The sequence below is a fragment of the Indicator indicator genome, chromosome 30 (assembly GCF_027791375.1).
Source record: "Indicator indicator isolate 239-I01 chromosome 30, UM_Iind_1.1, whole genome shotgun sequence".
Classification (NCBI taxonomy): domain Eukaryota; kingdom Metazoa; phylum Chordata; class Aves; order Piciformes; family Indicatoridae; genus Indicator; species Indicator indicator.
Window position 1 is genome coordinate 4,002,990 of NC_072039.1, and position 18,280 is coordinate 4,021,269.

The 18,280-nt window shown below is 41.1% G+C and overlaps 1 protein-coding gene across 1 annotated transcript in view; it reads right to left on the reverse strand.

Annotated features, from left to right (window-relative positions):
• ULK2 (unc-51 like autophagy activating kinase 2) overlaps positions 1 to 18,280 on the reverse strand; it is a 41,049-nt gene that overhangs the window by 12,362 nt on the left and 10,407 nt on the right. The window contains exons 4-17 of the mRNA XM_054394404.1: positions 16,081 to 16,113; positions 15,556 to 15,592; positions 13,574 to 13,747; positions 12,398 to 12,471; positions 10,899 to 11,000; positions 10,489 to 10,547; positions 10,087 to 10,169; positions 8,052 to 8,102; positions 7,611 to 7,699; positions 6,817 to 6,988; positions 6,135 to 6,195; positions 2,116 to 2,253; positions 985 to 1,130; positions 714 to 794 (exon numbers count right to left, since the gene is read on the reverse strand). Of these exons, the coding sequence (XP_054250379.1) occupies positions 714 to 794; positions 985 to 1,130; positions 2,116 to 2,253; positions 6,135 to 6,195; positions 6,817 to 6,988; positions 7,611 to 7,699; positions 8,052 to 8,102; positions 10,087 to 10,169; positions 10,489 to 10,547; positions 10,899 to 11,000; positions 12,398 to 12,471; positions 13,574 to 13,747; positions 15,556 to 15,592; positions 16,081 to 16,113 (1,300 nt within the window). The remainder of the gene's footprint in view (positions 1 to 713; positions 795 to 984; positions 1,131 to 2,115; positions 2,254 to 6,134; positions 6,196 to 6,816; positions 6,989 to 7,610; positions 7,700 to 8,051; positions 8,103 to 10,086; positions 10,170 to 10,488; positions 10,548 to 10,898; positions 11,001 to 12,397; positions 12,472 to 13,573; positions 13,748 to 15,555; positions 15,593 to 16,080; positions 16,114 to 18,280) is intronic.

Below are 18,280 nucleotides of genomic sequence, written 5' to 3' on the forward strand. Positions count from 1 at the left end.
GGGAAAATAAACCCCACAATGCAATTTCAACACTACCTCTTAGACAGTCAAAAGAAAGAGTGTAACTGGCATTTTAGATAAAGAAGAAAATACACCCTTTAGATTTTCTTTAAAGAAGCAAATGTGCACAGAGCAAAAGAACATGTTGCTGAATTGCAGATTCTTATGCCCAGTGCTTCTAGCATTACAGTGTGATTCTATCTTTAACAGTCTCAGAACATCTTCAATCTTCTTTCTCCCTGATCTTTTTTTTTCCCCCTGCTGGCATGTCATAATAATTTATGACTTGCAAAGCTTGCTGACTGCTTAGCAACACCAGCATCAGATCCCAGTCACTTTCCCAAGGGAATGACGAACATGTGCTGCACACTCTACATCAGTTCCTCCTCCCTCTTCTGAGAATTGGCATGATAGAGCTGGTCTATCAAAACCAGATTCTGAGAAGCATGTTACCACCATTCATCCCATGCCTGTTTAAAGACAAGCATTATCAGAGCTGCTTCTTCATCTTGAGAATAAGAAACTCCAATGGCTCTCTTACTGTGTAGGGAATTATGTCTTGATACAGCCATGACTGGACTAAGTTTCTATACCACCTACCCACAGCCTCCTATTAACCCAAACTGATGTAGTGCTGGCTCTCCTTCCCTGTCACAAAACACTGTAGAAGCTCTGTCAAAACATTGCTGGTTGCATTGTCCAAAGTCACTCACCTGAGAAGTTTCTACTCCTTGATTCATGTCCTTGAAGTTGTCCACAACAACAGTGCCCAAGCTGCTCAGGTATGGTTCCAACTACACAAACAAAAATCAAAAGGTGAATTTACACTTTATACTTCACCTACAAATGAGTAAAGCAAACCAAAACCCAGTTAATTTACTTCTATGAGTCACTTAACAGAAATGAATACTGCAAACGTCACGTAGCTGGGCGGGTTTTGGTTTAGATAAAGCATCACTAATTGCCAAGACTTTATGGACTTACCTAGTGGTGAAGGAGAATATGGTCTAGAAGATCCTGTGGATAGCCTGCGCCCAACAGCCTGTGCAGTGTCAGCTGGCACTGGGGAACAGGAGCCCATCTTCATGAAGCCCATTGGGCTGGTATTGGAGCGTCTCACAACCCCAGCTCTAGCAGGGTGAAAAGAGTGGTTACACACACTGTGCTACCTTGAGAGAAGCTTCAGAACCCTCTAAGGAGTGTAACAATCAGTTAAAGAAAATACTGATGTTTACACAGAAAGCTATGATGTTGAAGCTTATTAAGCCAATAAGCTGAGCTTCTCATACTGAAAACAAGCACATTGACTTGAGGAAATCAAATAGATATCCCTTAACACACAGATTCCTAGTCTTCAAATAACATGAGCATCAAAGTTTGAATTTAACAATCAACTGAAACGTATTGCTGACAATGCCCATTTTTAGGTCAACAAAGTTTATGACAATGTTTCCATTTTGGGTCTGGTATACAGGTCAGAAAACAGACTACTTGGAAAAGACCCTTCCCAAAGTGTGGCAACAACTATAAAATCAGAGATCCTGAACAAATAAAAATAATGCAAGAACCATGGGTTTTGTGTTAGTAAAGATCTCCAGAGTTCTGAGCAGCCTGTTTCTGAGTCTTTGACCTTTACCATCCTGATCCTGTTGACCACAAGGCAGAGAATAACTCTGGCACACTAGAGCCTTGTAATAAGACAAGCAGCTTAACTAAGATGCCAAAAATTGTTTCCTTTATATTCTACAGAACAATGCATTCATCTCATCTCTCTGTGTGTGGAAACAAAACATAACTTATTACTGACTTTCTAGTTCATGATGTAATGCCATGTAATGCACAAAGAGGAATTAAAAAAACCCAAGACTTCATCTTTTTACCTTTTTGGGCTGTGTTTGAGTGAAAGAACAACCTCATTTTGATTTTGTGACAAATATCAAGTGCCCATCCAACAATCTTGAGCCTGTTAAGGGCTGTTATTTGTTACCATTAAACTGTCCGCTCAGTGTGGGTTTTGTGCAGGAAAAAAAAATTCTATCAGCAAGAAAGCAATGGAGATCTGTCAGGGTACAAATACAATCCAGAGAAAAGGAGTTAAAAAAAAAAAAATCTCACCTTGGTGATCCGTGGGGGTTTGACACAGGGCTGGCAGTGGAGGACAGGTTCTGTTCTATGCGCTGGTAATTCCGGAGCTGAGTGGGAACCGGGATGGGAGCCGTTTCACTGCGGGGGGAAACTGAAGGCTGACAGAGCCTGAAGTTGGAAGGCATGGAGACAGGAGGTGAACAGTGGTAGACAGATCTCTCTGAACATTGTTGAAATGTCAAGAGAATCTAGGAAACAGGCCAGTAAAAGTTGCTTCTGCACTCCCTGAATGCAGTATGATCCTAGCTTGTCCTAATCTAGCTCTAACACTTCCCAGATAAGGGTCAGGATCTGCTGGTCACTAACTCCCTGCTTCACACTGGCTGGTCTCAGAGGGAGCTGAGTGTGCAGTGTCAGCTGAAGCAGTTTGTCACACATCGCAGCGACCTACCGATCCCTCCGACTTCCTGCCAATCAGCCTGCTCTGTTTACGAGGCTTCAAAATAGCCTTCTAGGAAAACCCACTGTGCTAAGAACAGGAAGTTCAGCAGCAGGGCTGGAATGTGTACAAAAAGCCACTGAAGCACAGTCAGAGATATCCCAAGAGACAGCGTGAACTTGCAAAAGGAAAACATGTTATGTAACAATGTCCTGACAAAACGACCAAAACCACACACCTGAACATTAACCCACAGAGTCACACTGCAGAGTAGCATTACTCAGTTTCAGCCGAAATGTCCCTGACCTGCCTTATCTCAGTGCACTATCTGATAAGGGAATCAAACCACTGCAACGTAATCAGCTACCAACCCTTTTAAAGGAAGCTGGAATTCAACAGAAAGATTTCAGACAAATGGGATTTGTGGAAGAGAATCAGTTTAGTGTCAGGTCCTTCACTGACCACCTCTTCAGAGAAAGATTAGAACTTCTTACAGGAAATGTGAAGAAAGTTCTACCACAAGCTTCAGAAAACAAGCAGCTACAGGACTCACTGCACAGTTACAGCTGAACAGAAATCTGGGTTTATGACCCTGTTTGTCCTGGTCTCTTTGCTACCTCTGAGAATGAAATATTACTTCCCAATATGCATAGAACTTCCTTGGCAAAATGAAAGAAGTCTGTCCTCTTATTTTCACTCAGCTTCTAGCTACTACAGAGCAATTTGGAAATCAGCTATGAGCACACAGTCAGCAGAAAGCCTGAAAGTTTTCACATGAGGAGGTCTCTCAAGCGAAAACCACCCAAAGGTAGTAGGTGGCTGGCTAACAACCAACACAAGCTGAGGTAGCACAGGGAGGCTCCCTAGGGTCAGCCTCTGAGAGAGGGGAAGCAGATGTTATCTAAACTGTGACAGTGACACTGAGGAGGCCACGAAGGCACTTTTAAAGTACTCAACATGGAAAATGCCCTCCCTGCTCCCACACAGCCTTGCAGGTACATCCAGGCAAGCTCTGTGAGCCATGGGCTAACTGGAACCAGCAATACAGTGGTAGCATGGTGGGGAGGCACGGGACAGTACTTGGCCTTTCATCAAGGCTCCTGAGCTCAGGCCCAAAGCCAGGCTCTGGTTAGGCATCCTCCAGTCTGATGTAGTTTGTTATTGCTTAGGGAAAACAAGGTACAGATGTGTGCAGAGCTGCATGCAAATTGTGTTCCTCTGAGATCTAGAGAATAAAATTAGCAATTAACCACAGGAGAGTGAACTGCCTCTACCTATTCTGGCTGGAGCCCGAAAAGTGCTGCAGCTTCTTCTGCCTGACAACTACGGGTATAATTCATCCAGTTTGAGCAGCTAATCAGAAAAATTCACTGTTAGATAGGGTATAACTCTATGTAAAAAATAAAAATAAATTTTTAAAAAACAGTAAAAATCACACACTATGAAAGAACATTTCTCAGGAAATTAAAAACCAAACCCAGCATCTTGTAGAACATCACACACTCTGCTTCCTTCAGAACATGCCCCAAGCTGCCAGTTAGTTACCAAATTTACTAATCAGTAGCGAAATAAAACTATTACAGTACAAACACTAAAAGTATGAACAGTAGCCACCTGTTTCTAACCACAGGACTATTTAGCTCTTAACTTAGCAATATACAGATAACATAACTGACATTTTCATGAAACCTTGTAACTCTAAAAACTGTGACACCTGACAATTTAAAACAGGAAATGACACTTTGTACATGGCCAATCCAGAGCAAATGGATTTTTGCAGCCAAACCACTATCTGCTCTTAAACATAAAAGGTAAGACTAAAGCTGTATTGGCAGCCCACGTCAGCAGATTTCCCAAACTGCACAAAGTAGCAAACTTTTCTTGTGACAAGCAGTTCTAAACAAATAATGCTGACTTGCAGCCCTGTAGTATTAGCACAAGCCAAAAACACACACGACATAATAGCTCTATTCCCCATTTAGCTACTCATCCTCTTTCTGTTTGTACTGAAAACATTATGAAATTCATTGCTTAGTCAAATGACAAATGTAAGCCTTCTGTTTAGGTAGTACATGAGTAAACAGCATGATTAAGCTTTACATTTCCCAGTATAATGCAGGCAAGATTCCAGGCACCACTGATGTACATCAGCTCTGTTTCAAAGCAGCAGAAACTTAGTCTACAATCACGTGGAAGAAAAGAGGACTTAACAATCCTGCTGCTGGAAAAACTGCAGTAGGTGTTCAGCTCTTTCATGAGGCATCTCTGGTATCTTGGGAGACTAAGCTGAAATTCACAAGCTACCAATCACAAGCCAATCCAGCCATGAGACACAAATCCATAGCAATCTGGGCTTTGTAAGGTCCTCTTCCCTTACAACTACTTCTGAAAACACATACTGCATTCAACATCTTGACTCACTAAATGCAGTCTGTGCAGTGCTTAAAAACACCAAGAAGGACAAGTCAGTTATGGCTCTGAAGTTCTTGCTTTCTACCAGTTCAAAATTTAAACAACAGAAAGCTCTCTTTCCTCAAGGGAATCCTTTGGGGACACATCAGAGCCAGAAGTTAACCATGAAACTGTCAGCCATTAGAATGTGTTAAGTGGACAAATCAGGTCTAGCTTCCATTTCAATGCAGTTTCCAGTAGCCATTCATAACTAAAACCCAAAAAAGGTTCTCTGCTACTATATTTAAGAGAGGATATACTAAGTCTACATCACACACCTGTTAACTGTACCAGAAGCAGTACTTCGAGAAGAGGATGAGGGTGGTTTCTGTACAGTTCCTGAGCTTCCAGAAATAGTTAATGGTGACTGCCTGTGAAAACAGAACCACTGTCAAAAGACAGGTCTTGACATCAGAGAAACCATCAGCTTTGCAGCAAAGCTTTCTGAATTTAAGCTCTTTATCTATTAGTATGAAATTCAATTTAAATTCAACTCTGCCCTGGTGAGACCACACCTGGAATACTGTGTCCAGTTTTGGATTCCCCAGCTCAAGAGAGACAGGGATCTGCTGGAGAGAGTCCAACAAAGGCTATGAGAATGATGAAGGGACTTGAACGTCTCTCCTATGAAGAGAGACAGAGACCTGGGGCTGTTTAGTCTTCAGAAGAGAAGGCTGAGAGTGAATCTTATCAACATCTATAAATATCTGAGGGGTGGGTGTCAAGATGAAGGTCCAGGCTCTTTTTGGTGGTGCCCAGTAATAGGACAAGGAACAACAGATACAAACTGGAACACAGAAAGTTCCACCTCAACATGAGGAGACACTTCTTTGCTGTGAGGATGACAGAGCTCTGGAGCAGGCTGCCCAGAGAGTCTGGGGAGTCTCCTTCTCTGAAGACTTTCAAAACCCACCTGGATACGTTCCCGTGTGGCCTCCCCTATGTGATTCTGCTTTGGCAGAGTGGTTGGACTCAATCTCTAGAGGTCCCTTCCAACCCTTAATCTGTGATTCTATTATTCTATGATATTAATATCTTCCAAAAAATTCCATGCAGCTATGTAAACCCACCACTGCCAAGGGCCCAGCAACCCCTTCTACAGCTGCAGTATCGATTGCAGAACAGGAGGCTTCTTTTGGACAAAGCTCTGCACACCTACCCTCCGCACATCAAGAACTCGCTGGAAGCCCGCCTGCCAGCTGCTCCCAATGGCATATCATCTGCAGGAAGCAGAAATACATATTGAAAACCCACACTGCAAAGCAGAACCTTCAAAAACAAGAGATCTCCAATACTGCTGCTGTAGAACAGCTGACCAGCTTTTCTCAGTGGCAATTCAGGCTTGGAGGATGTTGTAAAATGGCAACGTGCTCCATCCAAGCCTTTCTGCTGTATAAGCCCAGTGTGATGCCTGATCTTTCATTTAAACCATTTTTATGGGTTTACCTGCACTTGTTTATTATCTGAGGCTCTACAGCATGGACTGTAAATGTTCATTTAGTCTGGAGATAACAATGTGCCTGCCTCTACTAAGAGAATCCTTGGGTTTCTTTACCAGCAGTTCTTTACAACTGAGTCATTCTCCTGCCAAAGCCCAGTATTTTGCATGACTTTAAATCACTTTGGTCTCTTTGGCATATCTGGCTACTCAAATGAAGATGAAATATCCCAGGAGGACATACAGGTGCACCAAACAGTCACTCTTCAAATAGCAGTCAAACTCAAGAAATTAATTCCAAAGTGAATTGACACACACTTAAAGAGCCAAAGGCTAACAGGACATAAAAGTGTTATTACAAATGGAAACTGTTTTAAAATGTAAAAATAAGAAAGATTCTTACATGAGTGGTCTGAAGAAATATTGTGTGGGACAAGAACAAAGTCATCTGTGTCACAAGAGGAGTTCTTGCTACTGGTACTGGCAGAATCTTTAGAGACCTGAAGATAGTTTGGAGGACCCAGTGGTGGGGAAGACAAATTTTCTTCTTGAATATGCTGCATGTCTGGCAGAGACTGGAGAGGTGTAGAAAAAAGAACTATTAAAAATGACTGTAAGTCCAGTGATTCAGAATTGTTCTTTTAAACTATAAGCTTCTAAAATAAGAATTATCACTAACTTTGACAAATAAAAGGTAAACCTGGAGCCATTTTTTGTTTTGTAGGCATTCAGAAATGTAATAAGTATTTTAATTGGCTGTTTCAAATGGTAGATAACACTGTCATGTCAGTTTAGGCTGAGGAAGCTGGGGTTGTTCAGCCTACAGAAGGGATGACACTGGGTGCACCATAGAGCTGCCTTCCAATACATGAAGGGATCCTACTAGAAGGCTGGAGAGAGACTTTTCATAAGGATGTCTAGCAACAGGACAAGGGGGAACAGTTTGAAATTGAGGGAGAGTAGGTTTAGACTGGATCTTAGGAAGAAATTCTTCAGTATGAAGGTGGTGGGACCCTGGAATAAGGTGCCAGGGGAGGTTGTGGATGCCTCCTCCCTGGGTGTGTTCAAGGCCTGGTTGGATGAGGGTGGGAGCCCATGCCAGGGAAGTTGGAGTAGATGATCTCTAAGGTCCCTTCTAACCTAAGCCATGCTATGAAAATGTTTTCTAGAGATTGTTCTGTAAACCAGAGAACTTACTGGAGGAGAAGCAAAACGGCATGAAGGAGAGCTACCACAGGAACTGCCAGAGACTGAGCCAGCATATGTGGGCACTGGTACAGGACAAGCTAGAAGAGGAAAACCCAGGAGAGAGAAAAATATTGAAAGACTTCAGCCTTCAAACAAACTCATTTCCTCATCGCTTTTCATTCATAAACCCTTACACAACTTAGAAGCACAGCACATCCTTAAACACACCAGGGTATTTAAGTTCACTTGAAATGTCAAAGGAACTAGTAAATAAGAATCACATTTCAGTCTAGCATAGCACAAAGAAAGGATTCCAAACACAGCCCCACAACAGAGCACAATAACAGACACAGGAAAACGTCTCATGAACAGTGATCTGGCAAATCTTTCTCACTTCCACCCCCAACATTCATCATTTACACAAGTAAGTGCAAAACCAAAACTACTTACACTTTTTGACTGTTGAAATCTGATCCAGGAAAGGGTGGTTGAAAAATGCTTCTGTAGAACAAGAAACAACCCATGGTGAGTACATGTACAACTGACACAGAGTTTACAGACTATACTGTGGATGACAATAAATGGTTGCCTTCCCACAATCAATATTTCAGAGGCAGAGAGTGAATAGCTTATAAAAGATTAAAGCTTTCTAGGTTGTATGTTGCTAGAGCATTTGGAAACAAAACAAAACAAAAAATCAATTGAAGAACTTCAAACTACAGGCAGTGAGGTAGATCAGACAATCACTGGAGGACATTTTCTGACTGTGCTTGTGGATCATGGGTACAAGAACCTTCTCATGAAATTGTGCTCTCTACAGTACTAAGTCACTTTTAATTTGCTCTTCTAAATGAGCAGCATATTTCACATCAAACCCTGACAGTATTTTCACTTCTGCCATTCCCAAGAGCTGATGCTTATTTTTCAACCCATTAATGCTGCTCTTTAGGTAGCTGAAAATCATAACAGAGCAGTAGCCGTTCTCCTTCCCACCAGCAGAACACATCCTGTGCAGCCAGTTCATAGCATAAAGCAGAACTAAAAAAATAAATTTCTTTCACTGATTTCCTCAATTTGTTTCAACAGTTTGCTCTGTTGCAAATAGATATGCTGAGATGCATTTAACTGACTTAGCAAAACCAGCTGGCTAGTAGTTTAAAGGAAAGTTTTATTCTACAAGAAGCAACCTTCAGCTGGTAGGGGGAAGTTGAGGGCTGGTGGAAGATAGTTGCTGAGCTTTGTGAACTTTCATGTTCTAACAGTGGAGGAAAACCAACGCTGTTCATCAGACCTAAGCAAACAGTAAGGGGAAAAAAATAAAGTAAGTCTGAGGTCTGCAGTATCTCCTCTTCCTTCAACAGCACTTTCCTTCCACGAGGTGATAAGGAAGGGAGGCTCCAGGTGAGGCAAGAACAACGTAATGATTAACTTCAACAGGAGGATCAGGTGCTCTTGAGCTTTTGTACAACACCTGCTGTTCTGCTTTATATTGCTGGAAGATCAACAAGATTTCCAAAGCTATTTTTACTTTAACAACAGGCAGCTGGGCTCTCCCTTTCACTCCCTTTGCTAAGCACATTCCAGAGCAGCCCCTTTGAGGCCCTTTAAGTGGCTCAGCCAAGGAAAACATGACTTTCATCACTGCCATTCTGCTTTCTATTTTTCTTTCTAAGCACAAATGTGTTCTCCCACTACCACAAATGACAGAGTGAGTTTCCCATGTTTGAAGAAACTATAGGGATCAGCACACCCAGAGTGCAAATCAATTACTCAAAGTTCATGTTTGGGATGTAGTAATTCTCATACACAGAGACTTATGTATCAGCCTCTGAATACAGTCACTATAACCTGGGACATTTTACCCAATTATCATGAGTTTTCTCTGGATTAAGACTTCTGCCTAAATTTTTATGTACAGCAGTTAAATTATGTCAATCGCATCTACACACAAACCCCCGTGCCTGGTTCTCAGAGGAGTAACACCTTCATTATGATAGAATGGCTTAGGTTGGAGGGGACCTTAGAAATCATCTACTCTATTCCTCCAGAATGGGTTTCTCCAAAACTTTTTTACGTTAAGGCAACCAACCCCACACAGAATCAGAGACCTCTGCTCCCAGTCTGAAGCCAAAACAGCAGTTAAAGTAACAGAAGACTGTGACATGAAGTTTAAAGTGTATCAGTTAATACCGTGGGGGGGGGGTAAAAAAGGCTGCAGATGAAATAATTAAACTAATTTATATTTGAATACTCAACAACAAAGTCATCATTTATGTGCATAATTTCTGTGTTGTTATTTAGGTAACTCCTGACTGCTAGGAGTTACCTAATGATTCGTTTTGACTACTCTGCTTGCTTTATGATAACAGAGAAATGAATGTACATGAAACACACTGTACTGTAGACAAAGGTCAAGACAGTAATTCTGGTCACATGAACACAACTAATAAGGAAAGTCAGGAGAGCAAAAGGAAATGTTACATACCAAAGTCCATTCTATCTTTTTGGTTTCTCTGAAGCAAACCCAACAGCAGGTCAGCCAGATAAGCTGATGTTTCCCTAGGAATGCTGCACACAAGAGGAAGTAAAACATGCATTAAATTTAATGCATGCATTAAATAATGCATAGCACATTAAATTTCAGGAAGTCAGCATTCTGCCATGTCCCTGAGCCTTCACTGTACATGCTCTCTACAGCCTTAGTACAGGACCCTTCCAACTCAGCAAGGCACAATGAAGACAAGATGCAACATGACTCAGTGGTATCATACCTCAGCCTTTGCAAAGGTAGCAACATTAAGTCTTGTTATGAATCCCAGGCATTCCCAAAGATGAGAAAGTGTTCAATCAACAAACATAAGTGACAGGAAAGGCCACAGTGACATACCTAGGAATCAAATTCCTGTTCTTTTCATAAAACATTCTCAAATCTTGAGGACTATTGGCCTGTCAAATAAAAATGTACATTAATTAAAGCTCAGTTTCATGGAGGAAATAGCTTTTGTACCTGTGCACACATACACAAAAAGGAGGCTTTTGCATATGGGCATTACAGCAGAAAACCCCAAGCACAGCAGCAACTTCAGCACTGAGTTTCCTTATGTATTTCCTCTGGATTGAACACACTGATCTCATAGGCAAAGCATGAGCAACTTCTCCCTTGGTATCCTCAAGCAATCTGGCCTTTGAAGTACCAAAACTCCACTCAGACATTACTACTTCTGTTTCCATGGCCGGAAAAAAAGCCCTAGGAATTTCCCCGAGACTAAAAAGAGGGAAAATGAAATAAAATGTTACCTGAAAAGGTGGTTTTCCAACAAGACACTGATAAATCACAGTTCCTATGCTCCACAGGTCTGCTTTAGCATCATAGTGTTGAGACATAATCACTTCAGGGGCCTGGAAAGAACAGCAAAATCTCAGAAGGAAAAAAAAACACAAAGCAAAGCCACAGCAATAGGAATTCTACAGTTCTTCTGTCAGAGCAGTACTAGCAGAGACCACTTTATTGAAAGACAAAAGGAACATTTTAATCTGCACCAGAGGACTTGAAAGGTAACAGTTCTGTCTAAAATGAAAGCTACATTTGAAACCTAGAAGAAACTAGAAATGTTGATGTTCCAAAGAAAACATCTAGTGATTGGCATGGATGGGAGTAAGAAGTCAATTTTATTTACATGGTTTATACAGTTTGTGTGGATACATTTTACATACACAAAAACAAGGCAAGGAAAAGCAAAATGATCTTCCCATGATCATACAGTACAGTAGTGGTGAAGTCAGATGGTTCTGTGCTCAATTGACTACCCCACTAATTACTAGAAATTAATGGCAATTAACCCCAAATTGTTTTGTTAAAAACCCACCAATCCCACATGTGAGAGAAGGCACTAAATAACTAGAATTAATTTTTTTTTTCATCTACTAGTGTAAAACTTTTCTAGCTTTTATTTCTTAGATACTGGAAAAGAGATAATGCCCTACTTTGGGGCAGGGGAGGGAAGTATGTAAGTGGGGATGAAAGTACTTTGCCAAAAAAAGTAATGCTAGGATGTATTGCCTTTTAATTCTCTGAGATTTTTTTCCTTTCTGCAGTTGAACAAAAATGTTCATCTTCTCTCTATTGCTAAAATCATAGAATGGTTTAGGTTAGAAGGGACCTTAGAGATCATCTACTCCAACTCCCCACCATGGGCAGGGACACCTTTCAACTGGACTCAGCTGCTCAAGGCCTCATCCAACCTGGCCCTGAACATCCCCAGGGAGAAGGCACCCACAGCATCCCTGGGCAGCTTATTCCAGAGTTTCACCACCCTCATACTGAAGAACTTCTTCCTAAGACCCAGTCTAAACCTGCTCTCCCTCAGCTTCAAACTATTCCCCCTTGCCCTGTTGCTAGACACCTTTATGGAAAGTCCCTCTCCAGCCTTTCTGTAGGACCCCTTCAAGTACTGGAAGGCAACTGAGGGGTCAGAGTCTTCTCTTCTGTAGGCTGAACACCCCCAGCTCCCTCAGCCTATCCTCACAGCAGAGGTAATCCAGCCCTTGGCTCATCTTTGTGGCCCTCTTCTGGACTCGCTGTGGACTCGCTCATCTGGACTCAACATCTCTGTGTCCTCCTTATGATCATGATCTCCAAATTACAAAAAACAATGAGAGCAAGTAAAACCATGACAAGGTGAACTGCATGTTGTCCCTAATACTTCTGAAGCAACATCAGGCACTTGCCAAGTATTTTGCTCTGGTAGAGGAATGTTTGAGTTAAGCACCATAATCTGACATACACTGACACTTACCATATACATAGGGGAGCCACACAGAGTTGCAGCCATCATGTTGCTATGCAGATAACGAGCAAAACCAAAGTCAGCTATGTAAAGAAACACATTTGTCAAGGCAAAGAAAGAGAATTTTCACTTTTTTTTTTGAAGCCTAGAAATGAAATCTGTACAATTATCAGAGAGAAAAAGACAGGTATCATATACAGCTAACTACATGCCAGGATAATGTATTATCTTCCAGACAGCAAGCCAAGAAACAGCAGTGGCATCACTTGCACAAACTGCTGCTCAGCCACCTCCCCAGCTGCAGAGCATACTGCCTGGTGTCAGCAGGAAAGGATTAAAGTCAGTGGCTAAATACAAATGGTTCATTAAGAGTGATGAATACACAAATCTCACTCAGTGAAATCAAGTCAGGTACAAGTTTAAGAAGTCAAGTTTCAGATGCCTGAATTTTCCATGTAGGCAGAATCATCTAAAACTATCAAGTGAAGACAGCAAGAGAGGAAGCTTTTTATTCTCCTCCATACTATTTAGAAGATGGAGTGAGTTGGAGTAGATGTCAGATTTTGGTTGAGATAAACACAGAAAAGAAACATATTAAAACCAAGGTATTTTTAAATGGACACTCAACAGGTAATGATATGAGACTAACACTTCTGAAACATCCTCTGAAGAGGAGTTTAGTAGTATCCTGAAGAGTTGACCTCCCTCCCCAGTTACAGTGCCTAACCTCCTTCTGCCAAATATAGGCCATAACCTGCATTTCTAAACTTCTCAACTAGTAGGAGAATCTACCACAAAACAAACAAACCAACCAACCAAAACCAAGTGGAACTCCAATTGGAGTCTCACAAGCACACCGTTTTCAAATGGGCTAGAGGATACTTGGAAGGTTCAAAAGTTACAGATTTCTGTCTAACTAGTGTAGTACCAGCTAAGCATCAGCTGAACAGGTTTCTTTTTCCTGCAGATTTAATCAAAAAGGCCTCTATGTCTCAAGCTGGTTTATACTGAGAATCTATATTACAGTGTAAATCATTCCAGACATACTGTCTTGATTTGCATCAATTTAATCCACACCGAATCCAGACAACCCTCTGTGCTTTAACTACAAAGACATTTCTGAGTAGGGAAACAATCCAACAGTGAGGATTTAGCTTTGTATCAAAGGAAGGCACAGTCAGTTACCTATCTTGATGCGTATGCCACTGACATTCGACTTCCTGCGACTGGCGTAAGACAACAAAATATTCTGCGGTTTAAGGTCTCGATGAATGATTCCCTTGCTGTGCAGAATACGCATGGCTGCTGCAATCTGCTGGAGGAACACTCTGATGGTATCTTCACTGAGAGTTCCTTTAGCTGGAAGTAACATACATCAGCAGATGAGAAAATAAATGTAATTTTATTGGGGCAAAAAGCAATGAACTACCCTGTGAACAGCTGTGGAAATAATGAAGACAATCAGAGTGAATTACATCTGGAACAATCCCATCTCCTGTATTTTCCTACCAATGCAAATGCTCTCAACAACATAGACAATCTCCTTAGTTCTACTCTAGCTGCAGTACTCCAAATTATCTGTTTATACAGCAGTTTATTCAACTTGGTAGCGCAGGAACTGTAAAACTTCTCCATAGAATGGTTTGAGTTGGAAGGGCCCTCCAAAGATCATCTAGTCCAGTCCCCCTGCATGAAGCAGGGACATCCTCTACTAGATCAGGTTTCTCAGAACCTTGTCAAGCCTGAGCTTGAGTATCTCCAGGGATGAGGCCTCAACTACCTCCCTGGGCAACCTGTTGAAGTGTTCCACCACCCTCGTGGTAAAGAACTTATTCCTAACATCCAATCTAAATCTCCTCTAATTTCAAACAATTGTCCCTCATTCTATCACTACAGGCCTTTGTAAACAGTCCCTCTGCAGCCTTCTTGTAGGCCCCTTTCATGTACTCCTTCACCATCAAGCCCTAAACTCACTAAAAAGGCAAAGGAACCAAGAAAACTAAAGAACTTCACAGTCTGGAACATTAAATACCTCTACAACCATGTTACAGCTTGAGGCCATAAAACATGTTCTTTGAACAAGTTATTATGTGGACACAGATAACCACTCTGCTCAAAAATTTCATCCATGATAAAATTTATTTGGGGGGAAAAAAAAATAAGGTGTACTTTTGAAAGTCTCTTCAGAAGGTATTATCTCATGCAGCAGTCTGAAGAAGTACAGACTGCAGGAGCTGGATGATCCTGTGTGAGTCTTTCCAAGGATTTTAATGGGAAGTGAATTAGGCTTTTAATATACACAGTTACCATAACAATAGCTGTTCACAGAAAGATTCCCTTCAACATACTGAGATAAAGAGGCAGGTAGAAGAATATTTTCATCAAGAAAAAATATGAAGATTAACATCTCAGCTTCAAATTTTGTTTGTAATAAGAATCCATTTGTCATGGTTCTATAATGTCTGTCTGCACCTTCAGCAGAGCCATGTCGAGAGGTAAAAATCTCCCCTAAGCCAGAAATGCCTCTTGGCAAAAAGCTTATTATATAAATAATTAAGTATTTTCAAGTTCACATCTTGGAAAAGAAAGCACTGGGAGCAAACCTCAAAATGATTTTTGAAAGAGAAAGCCACACATTTTTTTCAGCATGGTCTTTATGGTTAGAAGTACCTTCTCCCCTATTTGTAAATGTGGGAATGTCACATCCAACTGTTTTGAAAGCAGTGGGGAAAAAAGCATTTTCTGTCTCTGCGTTATTTTATTCACTTATTGTGGGGTTTATTTTCAATGATGAGTGACATTTTAAACACTGGGAAGTATTTATAAACAAATTCAAAACCCTGATGTCTTCCTGCAGCTTCAAAATATAGTTTTCAGGTTACCAAGGTGGCACACAAACACACAACAAACAGCATTCTGCTGCTGATATAACTGGAGCTAGAATACAGACCACATGGATTCTTGGTGAATTCAATTATTCTGATAAAGATACTCTAAAAATCACATCAGGGTAAAAGTGCATTGTGGAATTACATTCTCTGAACAGAAATATATTTAAATCACAAGGGAAAAAAAAAATGTCAGAGGAACAGCAATGGATAACAGGAATACAGAACATCAACATGTAATGCAGGACCTTCTCACAGGGCCATACAGCCATCAATTACCTTGTAAGTAATCTGCCAAATCCCCACCATTGCAGTACTGTTAAAAAGAGAAGAGATTTTACTTAAAACATAAGCACTGAAATACTTATTGCAGACTTTTAACTTTACTAATCTCTTGACAAAAATTAGATCTTTTCCAGCTGCTTACCTTAGAATTGTGTCAATTATTGGTAATTAAGACTTTGAGGTGTTACACTATCAATACTCAGCATCATAAAACAAAACTGAACCATCTATGGACCAACCACTGCTGAGAAATTTCTTAGTGCCTAGGAAATTAATAATCTGGTTTTCAGAACTGCTTTAACATGTCATGGTTATTTTCACAGAGTCACAGAAACATTCAGGTTGGAAAAGACCCACAGGATCACCAAGTCCAACTGATAACCCTACTCTCTAAGGTTCACCCCTAAACCACCTCTCCAAGCACCACATCCAAACTACATTTTGCATTTGTGCAAAAAGAGTTTGTCCAGAAAAAAAAATGTTTAAAATCAGCCAGAAAAAAAATATGTTAATACATACCTCCATTACCAAAAAGACAGAATTGGGCATTTCCTAAAAGAGAAGGAGAGCAAATCCCATTTAAGAATACAAGACAAAGCTTTCAGTACCTGAATTAACCAAGTGTAACATGAGAATTTTCAATCAACTGAGACACCTTATGTTAAAGTCACTGTTTTAGAGAGTAGCAAATATGTACATTCCCCACCATTCAATCAACACTTCACATATTAAAGAGCATTTGTATAGATTAAAAAAAAAAAAAAATCCACCAGGCAACATCCTGAACACTAAGGCTATCGTTTGAAAGAGCATCATACAGTAAGTGACATCAGTTCCCCCTATATGCCACTCCCTTAGCCTTCAACTGCCTTGGACTGCTCTGTCAACACAACCTCTAAATAAACTTCTGCTATCAGACATCACTGAAATCAGTCACTAACAGGACAGTAATACTTAAACATAAATATACTGGACAGAATTCCAAACTGTAAACAAGACAATCGGCTATGACAACAGATTTTCTAAGGAAGAATTCCAAAGGTCAGTCAGAAATCACAAAGCAGTTAACTGTCTGGAATAAACAGATTCCCAGGTGCTGCTCTGTGGGGTCATTAATTCAGGAATCATGCATACTTCTGTAGAGTATCTCCTTCGGTGAGTCACTGGCAGCAGCATGACCCTGCTGTGGAACTAAATGCCTTATGGCCAAGGTGTGCTATTTTATGGCAATCCTATTGAGATTTTCCAAAGCACTGACCTCCTTTGACCTATTTGCAATCTGAATTCCCTCTCTTGTAACTGGGTAAATGTTACTGAAAGACAGATGAGCTAACTTCTATTGTAAATTATCTACGCACACACCTCAAAAACGCAGTCAAAATGTCTGTGCTTAAATCCCACTGTAACAAGAACATTCTTCTTTTTTACAAATATTTACTTTGTAAGAGGAAAGAAAGAGCCTACCTGTCTATGCCAACAATCAACATTGTTTTCCACAGTCTCCTGCATAAAATAGTTTAGCTGAAGACACTCAGAGACCTTTTATAAAGCAAATGCATTTTTTCCCTCTGAGCTAAGACTGAAAAGAACATAAGGCAAGTATAAAATAAACAGGATTATATTCTTAGTTACTTAGAATGTTACCTCCTTTCCACTTCACCTCACAAACAAAGGTGGTCAGCTTGTGGGAAAACATGGGTTTTAAGATAGTTGAAGGAAAACAGTGGGATACCAGAGCAGATATGGGCAGGCATAAGCCCCAGTGGAGAGTGGAATAGTGTTCTGCTAACTAATGTCAGAAATAATCAAAAGGAACATGGCATGGCAAAAAAAAAAAAAACCAAACATGAACTTGACCACTTTTCTCAGTGCTGGTATTACCACTTCAGCACACGTCCTGTTTGACTGTACTGACAAGAACCACCACAGGAATGCCATTTTCAAGGACTCACTAACAAGGCAAGCTAGGAACCTTCAGAAAGAAAAGTTAAAATGGGTCCATGGACCTCAAGTACTGCGCCCAGTTCTAGTGTCCCAATCATAAGAATAACACAGAGCTGCTGGAGCAAGTCCAGACGAGGGCCACAAAGATGATCCAAGGGCTGGAGCACCTCTGCTGTGAGGATGCTGAGAGAGCTGGGGTTGCTCCTAGGGAAGACTTTGGGGGAATGGGGGAATCTTAGAGCTGTCTGCTGATACCTGAAGAGATCCTATGGAAGGCTGGAGGGAGACTTGTCATAAGGGTGCCTAGCAAAAGGACAAAGGTGAATGGTTTGAAGCTGACAGGGAGTCAGTTTAGACTGGAAATTAGAAAGAAGTTCCTCAGTACGAGGGTGACAAGACTATGGAACAGGTTGCCCAGGGAGGTTGTGGATGACTCCTCCCTCGGAGTGTTTAAGGCCAGGTTGGGTGAGTCTAGCTGAGAGGCATCCATGCCCATGGCAGGCAGGTTGGAGTAGATGATCTCTACAATCCCTTCCATCCTAAGCCATTCTATATTATGACACAGGCTAGGGAAACCAACTGCCCTAAATGTCACACACAACATACAACCTATGGATGGCTCAAGCCATTAAAGCCAGTTTCCACCAATCCACCACAGGTAGATACCTGCAGTAAGAACAGTTCAAGACAAACCAGATTATTTTAAGGTTAATTGAAGCCTGTATTAGGCTGCTTCACTTTCTGGAAGCTTTCAGTTTAGCTGCTCTCATCTATG